The sequence below is a fragment of the Convolutriloba macropyga genome, chromosome 8 (genome assembly GCF_964194025.1).
Source record: "Convolutriloba macropyga chromosome 8, txConMacr16.3, whole genome shotgun sequence".
Classification (NCBI taxonomy): domain Eukaryota; kingdom Metazoa; phylum Xenacoelomorpha; order Acoela; family Convolutidae; genus Convolutriloba; species Convolutriloba macropyga.
In genome coordinates, this window is record NC_134475.1 from 10,807,617 (window position 1) to 10,817,667 (window position 10,051).

Consider the following 10,051-nt stretch of genomic DNA (forward strand, 5'->3'; position numbering starts at 1 on the left):
CTTATTTGGCCAGCAGCAAAAACAATTGGAAGAGAATTGCTAGTGCAAGGTGCACCAGAGTTATTAGAGTTTGCAACAAAAAAGAAATCAGCGAAGCAAGCTCTGAAAAGTACAGTTGCAAAAACAGCGAGAAAACAAATCGGAGGAGCACTTCAACGAGGACGAAAAGCAATCTATCGAAGGAGGTCGAAGAAGAAAGCATACAAAAAGCAGTCTCCACCAAAGAAAAAGATCATTTCGCGAAAAACGAAGCCAAAAAGAAGTCGATCAGATTTCTTCTCAAAAGTAAAAAATGCGTACTAACATTGTTATTCCCACAGAGGCAACACATAGCTCATTAGACTTGTTCGAGAAACCTCCCCTTCTTGTAACATTTGATCAATCGTTCGAGCAAAAAACAGGACCTTTGTACTCGCCCACTGGATCTTCGTTAGAGTTTGAAATAGTCGGTGACAGAAATAACTTCATCGACCTACAGAAAATTTATCTGGAAATCAAATTTCGAGTTGTTCGAAATAATGGAAACGATTTACGCTTCACCACGGGAGATGCCAACAACAGTGACACGCCACATCTAGCTAATAATGTCTTACATTCCCTTTTCGCCGATTGCATAGTGTCAGCAAACGGCATCAAAATTTCTTCCGCCAATGGGCACTACGCACACAAAAGTTTCATAGAAACAGAATTTTCTCATGGATCGGATGCGAAAAAAACCTGGCTGAAATGTCAAGGATATGATTATGAAGCAGACCCAACAGGCGTCCCAGCCGCTACAATCACAGCTCGACAAGAAACTGTGAGAAGATCTGCTCAACTCACAATGTATGGAAAAATAGCTACCGATTTCTTTTCATGCGAGAAGCATCTAACGAGCGGAGTAACGCTGCGAATTTCTTTCCGACGATCACAGGATGACTTTGCGATTGTGAGTGAAGACGGGGCTAAACACTATAAAATCAAAATCGATGAAGCAAATTTGTTCGTGCGAAAAATGACAGTCTCCGATATGGTACTTGGTGCAATCGAGAAAACACTTCTCAAGACACCTGCAATGTACCGATATAATGAAGTTATTTCGAAAGCTTTTCTAGCAACAGCTGGGCAACAAAGCTGGAAGCAGGAGGATATTTTCACAAAAGAACCTATTCGTAGACTAATTGTCGCCATGTGCCGCAGCGATGCGTTCATCGGTACTAATACGCTCAATCCATTTTCATACCAGAAGTTTGATTTGAATGAGATAATAATTTACCGTAATGGGTTCGCCACAGCTGGTACACCAATATCAACAACTGATAATAAACGACTATACTACAACTCGATGGCTGCACTAGCTTATGTAGAAAATGGTCACGGGATATCTCTATCTGATTTTCCTAACCATTACATTATGGTGTTTGATCTCACCAGCGCTCAAGAGGCAACCCATGACTTTATTCATCCCGAGCTAACAAACTCTTCATTATCTGTGGAACTCAAGTTCGGTGCAGCGTTGCCCCGCAACATTGAAATTTTATTTCTCGGGGAGAAATGTTCAACAGTTTATATCGATTCCTCGAGAAACGTTTCCAAAAACGCTCTTCCTATAATCTAATGGATGAAGATAAAATATTCAAATTGATTCTACAATCCGGTCATTTGATGTTTAAATTCAACGGTGTTTATGCAGCTGACAATTTCCCCTTGCACATGCCAACCAACTCATTTGCTATCGTTAACGCTTCACCAGCCTCTTCACCTGGATCTCATTGGATTGTGCTTGCAAAGAGATATGCCTACCCAATAACATATTTTGCCGACCCGCTGGCATTACCTCTCTATTCATATAAACACATATCAGACCGATTTCGACAAAGCACTAATGATAGCATTATAGTGGACCTCATGGAAGACAGACGTGACACAAATAAACCCCTACAAAGTGCAGACTCTCAAATGTGTGGACTTTATTGCATTTATATAGCTCATTGTGTTCTCAATGATAATTTTCCATTCATTCCCGATATCAATGAAATTCAGCTGTTGTCTTTTATAAAACATATGAAGTAAACAATTATACACGCTTTCTTTTTAGTTAGGTCGATGACTCACCAACCAAAAATTCACCTTTATAAAGACCTAAATTCCCCCTCCCCTGGAAAAACAAACTAAATCGTTCAACTATGACAAAAACGTTGATGGCTTGTAAACAAATTCAAGTTCTTCAGACTTGTGTTGATGGCATGTAAACAAATTCTTGTCTGGACCCGAGTGCACTATGTAAACAAAAAGTAACGCTACCAGGTTGAATTGCGTCACTGTAACGCGATGGCCCCTCGATAAAAACAAACAAAAAAAGAGACAGCTTGCTTGCATCCGATTGGCTAATCAACTTGTTGAAAGCGGGGTTCCCCGGACTGAAAAATTACTCATTGCTTTTTGCCTTACACTTTGCGTTCAGTTGATTCACACTTGATACAATTTTGTCACTTCTAAACTTCTTAATTAATCGTTCCTTTCACCGTTACTCTCTTACAGCAACAATCAATTTTTGTGGGATGGGACAAGCCAAGTGCGAAATTTGTCATAAACTACTGGCAAATAGAAGAAGCGTTCGTCGACATCGGAAAGAAGTGCATAAGATCTATCCTCAAACAAACTCATTCGAGTGCACTGAATGTGGATTCACCACGAGAAGCCTGTATGAGCTAACAGGACACATGACTGTGCAGCATGAGGCGACCAGTCCACGATACTGCATATACTGTCAAAAATGTTTTCCACGTGACGCTGATTATCTTGAGCACATGAACACTTTCCACGGTCTACCAGCTTGGAGTGTAGATGTAAACAACCTACAGGACTCAGGCATCATACCAAGCGAACGCGCTTTCGGCGATACACTGAAAGTCTATGAGATTACCGTCGGGTCAAGAGACGTTGATCTATTACACGTTATGCAGCTAAAACGTCAAGAGATTGAAAACATTATCAACATTAGTGTTCAACAACACTCACAAAAAGTTCAGTTCAACTCAGTTATCGATCTCGTCAAACCCACGAAAACCGATGATGATCTATCATCAAGCCAGCCCGATAGAATTTCGATTCATGTTGCATCAAAAATGGAACGAGTGGATTTCGGTGGTCTTGCAGATAAAACCTTCCATGCAATGGTAGAACAGATGCTCCTAGCGCTCAACGATTTTGCTTCCCATGGTAGCGGTTGGACTCTCAACCAAATTGTCAACATTGAAATCCGATTAGCAAAAGCTAAACCGATAAGGGCATCGTCATATTTAGCACTTCCAGGCAAACTAGCGCGCACATGCTCTCTACTGAATATCAGAAACCGAGAAGACGAGAATTGTTTTCTGTATTGCTATACTGCCGCCTACCATTTTAAGTTTGGCCCTCGACTTCTTCCTCCTGGTGCATCGGCACGCAGAATAACCAGCCCAGTAACATACGGACCAGACAACCCGCTTGCAAAACAAGCAGATGGTGTGTTTGACATGCCTATGGGCTTCCACCAGATGACTCGCTTTGAAGAGCTAAACAATGTCTGCGTCAACGTTTTTCGGTAAGTTAAAAATCTTTCTTTTGGAAAAACTTTAAAACTAAAAATAAGATTATGGCACACAAGCAAATGAGGGAAAAAAAGATGAAAAACCAAAAAAGTTTGAATATTTTAGCTACGCTGAAAACGGTCTGATACCATTCCGAGTTTCCAAAAAACAGAACTGTGAATTCAACATGGACCTTCTTCTTCTTAGCGACGGTCAAATGCATCACTACGTTTTAATCAGAAACTTGCGATCTCTTATTCATAAAGTCAAGGAACGAGTAGTTAGAACAGATAATCATATTTGTAGAAACTGTTTTCATGTTTGCACCTCAAAAGAACGATATGAAAAACATTTAGAACTTTGCTGGAAGAACAAACCAGCAATCGTGCGTATGCCAAAAAACACAAAGTACTACTACAAAAAGTTTCAGTCCCGTTGGTTTGCTCCAATTGTTGGCTTTTTTGACTTGGAGTCAATAATTGAACCTGTCTCAGGATGTCAAAACAACCCAACCAAATCAGAAACAAGAACAATAGAAGTACATAAACCGTGCAGCTATGCAATGTTGTTTGTTGCTCAGAACCAAACTGAACCGTTTCATTTTGAATGTTTGACAGGACCGAAGGTCATGGAACAATTTGTTCAGTCTTTGGAAACCATAGCAAAACGAGTTTACACTGTTAAACAGCAACACAAATATTTCTCTGGCCAGCCTCTCATCGCGAAAGAAGATGCCGCCAATTGTTGGATATGTGAAGAACCATTGGAACACAATTTTAATAACCCGACAGTTCTAGATCATTGTCACTTCACTGGAGAATTCCTCGGATGGGCGCATAATACTTGTAACATTAACAGGAGGTTTCTCAACTATACTCCGCTATTTGCACACAATCTCTCAAACTACGATCTTCACCATGTAATTCTTGCTCTCCAGGGTAGCAACATGAGGAATACTGTATCAATTGTTCCGAATACAGATGAGAAATATATAGCTCTGGAAATTGGTGTTCTAGTCTACAACCGTCAGGACAAGAATGGAGTGATCAAACCGGTGTATGAGTATATCAGGCTACTAGACTCATTTCGTTTCATGGCCTCGTCATTAGATTCTCTAGCACAAAACTTACCCTCTGATCAGTTCACTTTGCTAGAACATCACTTTAAGGATTGGCCAGAAAGTTCAGTGCAAATGTTGAAACGGAAGGGATATTTCCCCTATTGTTACATTGATAATTTCACTAAACTGAAAGAGACCGCACTCCCACCACGAGAAAAGTGGATGAATAGTCTTCAACAGTATCAAGTGAGCGTTACTGAAGACGAGTACAAACATGCGCTGGAAGTTTTCGAGAAGTTTCAATGTGAAACAATTGAAGATTACTATAGTTTGTATCTCAAAACTGATGTGTTTCTGCTAGCTGCAGTTATGCTCTGCTTCCGCAAGGTGTGCTACGAAACATACGGACTGGATTGCTGTCAGTACTATACCGCTTCCAATCTCTCTGGTGATGCTATGTTAAAGTTATCTAAAGCGCCTTTGAGACTCCTAAAAGAGAGAGAACATTTGGATATGGTAGAAGGATTGATCCGTGGTGGCGTAAGCTCGATATACAATAAGCGGCTGGCGGTTGCGAACAACAAATATCTACCAAATTTCAACCCCAAAGCACCCTCAACCTTCATAGTAATGATTGATGCAAACAATTTGTATGGGGGCATAATGGAAAAGTTTCCATTGCCATTGAACAATTTTGAGTACACTGACGGAAACTGGGATCCCGAAATTCAAAAAGCGTTCATCCAAAGCGTGTTGGAGACACCTGACGATAGCGATATTGGCTACGTATTAGAAGTGGATTTGTCGTACCCAGATGAACTTCATGATCTTCATTCAGATTTTCCCTTGGCCCCAACAAAACAGAAAGTTGACGCATGCTGGTTGGGTGACTATCAGGAAGAGCTTTTGAATGATATGCAGATGAACGCGCCGCCTTCGAGTAACAAATTGATCCAGACCTTGTTCCCCAAAAAGAACTACATTTTGCACTATCAAACATTGAAGCTCTACGTACAGTTGGGGTTGAAAGTTGAAAAACTACATCGATCACTCGCTTTTAACCAGTCGAAATGGCTAGCGCCATATGTCAAGTTGAACACTCAGAAGCGAAAGCAAGCCAAGAACAAGTTCGAGGAGAACTTCTATAAACTAATGGTGAACAGCGCATTTGGGAAAACGTGTGAGGGGAAACGCAATCGCATAAAAGTAAAACTGGCTCGAAGTGAAGAAGAGACACTGAAATGGACCAGCGCTCCACAGATGAAGTCGTTCAAAATCATTGATGAGAACTTGGCAACGATAAGCTTGAACGAGACTGAAATAGAGTGGGACAAACCAACTATCGTAGGTGCTTGCATCTTAGATCTTTCGAAGAAATTCATGTACGACTTCCACTACAATACAATGAAGAAACACTTCAATTGTAAACTACTGTACTCGGACACGGACTCGTTTGTTTATGAAATTTTCTCAAACGACTTCTTCGCAGACTTGAAGCGGAAAACCACAGTGAAGGACCTTTTCGACTTCTCAAACTTTCCAACTAATCACGAGATGTACGATCAAAGCAACGCAAGGGTGACACTAAAATTTAAAGATGAGATGGGAGGCAAGATGATTTCTGAGTTTGTGGGGTTGAAGCCAAAGCTGTATTCCATCAAACTGGCAGATGGTTAGTCAACTTTTTTTTTCCAAAGCCTAAAAAAGTCAAGAAAACAACAAAAAACAGAATGAGTAAAGAAAAACCGGATAAAAAGTATAAAAAAGAGACCTAGGACTAGATTTCCAAGACAAAACGAAAGAAAAAAAGTGAAAAACAAAAACTAGAATGTACGAACTTCTATTTTAGGTCTTGCAAAGCAGTCGGCGAAAGGTGTGACGCAAGACGCCAGGCGCATGATGACACATGAATTATACAAACAGGTTCTCACAGGAGGAGAAACTGTTCGACTTATCAACACCAGAATTGCGTCGAGCAAACACCAATTAATGACAGTTGTGTGCAACAAGAAGTCACTCTCGGGATACGATGACAAGCGGTATATTTTAAACGACAAGATCAAAACTCTACCATTTGGCCACCACGCTCTGCGCGAGGAAATGTTCATGCGTAACGTAGTACAGGATCCAGATTGGGGTTCGAGTGACGAGGAAGAAACTGTTGTACACGTTGCCGAGTCATTAACGCCAGAAAGTCAACTACCAACTCAATACACAGGTCCCCAAATGTCAGCAGAAGTCTGGTCTCCGCCGGATCCCGGTCTCAATCAGCGTGTTTACAGTGACGATGAGCTTGAAGCGGACATTGCAGATTTTGCAAATCTGACTCAACAAGTGATTGAGGGCGAAATTGAAAGATGTTCCTTTATAGACGATCAGGCTGCTGAATCAGGTTGGTCGCCTAGTCTTCTAGACCCAAGACCCGTATCCCCCATTCATGTTTCTACTAACTCTTCAACAGAAGAGCAACACATCAACCATCCCGGACCCTCAAAAAGTATGAAAAAGTGCGCAAAACGAACGCTGGAGCTGATATCAGACAAAGAATCTATCAATGTAGATAGAATAAAGAAATGGAGAGTAGTACAAATTGACTCTGATAGTGACGACAATTAAATTCTGTGAAAGAACTCTGCTTTAGTTTTTGTGACTTGTTTTGTTTTTCCCGTTTGAATAAAAAAGTCTTTTCAACTCGAGTTACAGAAAAATTGTACTGCATAAGTCTTTTAAAGGTCCCGCATAGGCAGTTTCAGTTTATATCTAAGTCATTTTCATCCTCAGTACCTTCAATCCGTAGTATAAGTCTTTTAAAAGCTTCCATATAAGCAGTTGATCAATTTATAAGTCATTTTTATCCTCAGTACCGTCAATCCATTGTATAAGTCTTTTAAAAGCTCCCATATAAGCAGTTGATCAATTTATATCTAAGTCATTTTTATCCTCAGTACCTTCAATCCATAGTATAAGTCTTTTAAAAGCTCCCATACTAGTAGCTGATCAATTAATAACAAAGTTTTTTTTTGTCCTCAGTACCTTCAATCCATAGTTTAAGCCTTTTAAAAGCTCCCATATAAGCAGTTGATCAATTTATATCTAAGTCATTTTTATCCTCAGTACCTTCAATCCATTGTATAAGTCTTTTGAAAGCTCCCATACTAGTAGCTGATCAATTAATAACTAAGTCATTTTTATCCTCAGTACCTTCAATCCATAGTATAAGTCTTTTAAAAGCTCCCATACTAGTAGCTGATCAATTAATAACTAAGTCTTTTTTAACCTCAGTACCTTCAATCCATAGTATAAGTCTTTTAAAAGCTCCCATATAAGCAGTTCATCAATTTATATCTAAGTCTTTTTTGTCCTCAGTACCATCAATCCATAATATAAGTCTTTTAAAAGCTCCCATATAAGCAGTTGATCAATTTATATCTAAGTCATTTTTATCCTCAGTACCTTCAATCCATTGTAAAAGTCTTTTAAAAGCTCCCATATAAGCAGTTGATCAATTTATATCTAAGTCATTTTTATCCTCAGTACCTTCAATCCATTGTATAAGTCTTTTAAAAGCTCCCATATAAGCAGTTGATCAATTTATATCTAAGTCATTTTTATCCTCAGTACCTTCAATCCATTGTATAAGTCTTTTAAAAGCTCCCATATAAGCAGTTGATCAATTTATATCTAAGTCATTTTTATCCTCAGTACGTTCAATCCATTGTATAAGTCTTTTAAAAGCTCCCACATAAGCAGTTGATCAATTTATATCTAAGTCATTTTTATCCTCAGTACCTTCAATCCATTGTATAAGTCTTAAAAGCTCCCATACTAGTAGCTGATCAATTAATAACTAAGTCTTTTTTAACCTCAGTACCTTCAATCCATAGTATAAGTCTTTTAAAAGCTCCCATATAAGCAGTTCATCAATTTATATCTAAGTCATTTTTATCCTCAGTACCTTCAATCCATACATAATATAAGTCTTTTAAAAGCTCCCATATAAGCAGTTGATCAATTTTTATCTAAGTCATTTTTATCCTCAGTACCTTCAATCCATTGTATAAGTCTTTTAAAAGCTCCCATATAAGCAGTTGATCAATTTATATCTAAGTCTTTTTTGTCCTCAGTACCTTCAATCCATAGTATAAGTCTTTTAAAAGCTCCCATACTAGTTGCTGATCAATTTATATCTAAGTCTTTTTTGTCCTCAGTACCTTCAATCCATAGTATAAGTCTTTTAAAAGCTCCCATATAAGCAGTTGATCAATTATTAACTAAGTCATTTTTATCCTCAGTACCTTCAATCCATAGTATAAGTCTTTTAAAAGCTCCCATATAAGCAGTTGATCAATTTATATCTAAGTCTTTTTTGTCCTCAGTACCTTCAATCCATTGTATAAGTCTTTTAAAAGCTCCCATATAAGCAGTTGATCAATTTATATCTAAGTCATTTTTATCCTCAGTACCTTCAATCCATAGTATAAGTCTTTTAAAAGCTCCCATATAAGCAGTTGATCAATTTATATCTAAGTCTTTTTTGTCCTCAGTACCTTCAATCCATAGTATAAGTCTTTTAAAAGCTCCCATATAAGCAGTTGATCAATTATTAACTAAGTCATTTTTGTCCTCAGTACCTTCAATCCATTGTATAAGTCTTTTAAAAGCTCCCATATAAGCAGTTGATCAATTTATATTTAAGTCATTTTTATCCTCAGTACCTTCAATCCATTGTAAAAGTCTTTTAAAAGCTCCCATATAAGCAGTTGATCAATTTATATCTAAGTCATTTTTATCCTCAGTACCTTCAATCCATTGTATAAGTCTTTTAAAAGCTCCCATATAAGCAGTTGATCAATTTATATCTAAGTCATTTTTATCCTCAGTACCTTCAATCCATTGTATAAGTCTTTTAAAAGCTCCCATATAAGCAGTTGATCAATTTATATCTAAGTCATTTTTATCCTCAGTACGTTCAATCCATTGTATAAGTCTTTTAAAAGCTCCCACATAAGCAGTTGATCAATTTATATCTAAGTCATTTTTATCCTCAGTACCTTCAATCCATTGTATAAGTCTTAAAAGCTCCCATACTAGTAGCTGATCAATTAATAACTAAGTCTTTTTTAACCTCAGTACCTTCAATCCATAGTATAAGTCTTTTAAAAGCTCCCATATAAGCAGTTCATCAATTTATATCTAAGTCATTTTTATCCTCAGTACCTTCAATCCATACATAATATAAGTCTTTTAAAAGCTCCCATATAAGCAGTTGATCAATTTTTATCTAAGTCATTTTTATCCTCAGTACCTTCAATCCATTGTATAAGTCTTTTAAAAGCTCCCATATAAGCAGTTGATCAATTTATATCTAAGTCTTTTTTGTCCTCAGTACCTTCAATCCATAGTATAAGTCTTTTAAAAGCTCCCATACTAGTTGCTGATC

The 10,051-nt window shown here is 38.0% G+C and overlaps 1 protein-coding gene across 1 annotated transcript; it reads left to right on the forward strand.

Annotated features, from left to right (window-relative positions):
- The first annotated feature begins 292 nt into the window (after window positions 1-292).
- Window positions 293-1,597, forward strand: LOC142344944 (uncharacterized protein F54H12.2-like). Its single transcript, XM_075397029.1, has one exon. The coding sequence runs from the start codon at window positions 293-295 to the stop codon at window positions 1,595-1,597; it is 1,305 nt and encodes a 434-aa protein (XP_075253144.1).
- The last annotated feature ends 8,454 nt before the right edge of the window (window positions 1,598-10,051 follow it).

Bases quoted from the DNA above. Each gene is read 5' to 3' on its own strand.
- LOC142344944 (XM_075397029.1), top strand. From the start codon at position 293: ATGCGTACTAACATTGTTATTCCCACAGAGGCAACACATAGCTCATTA.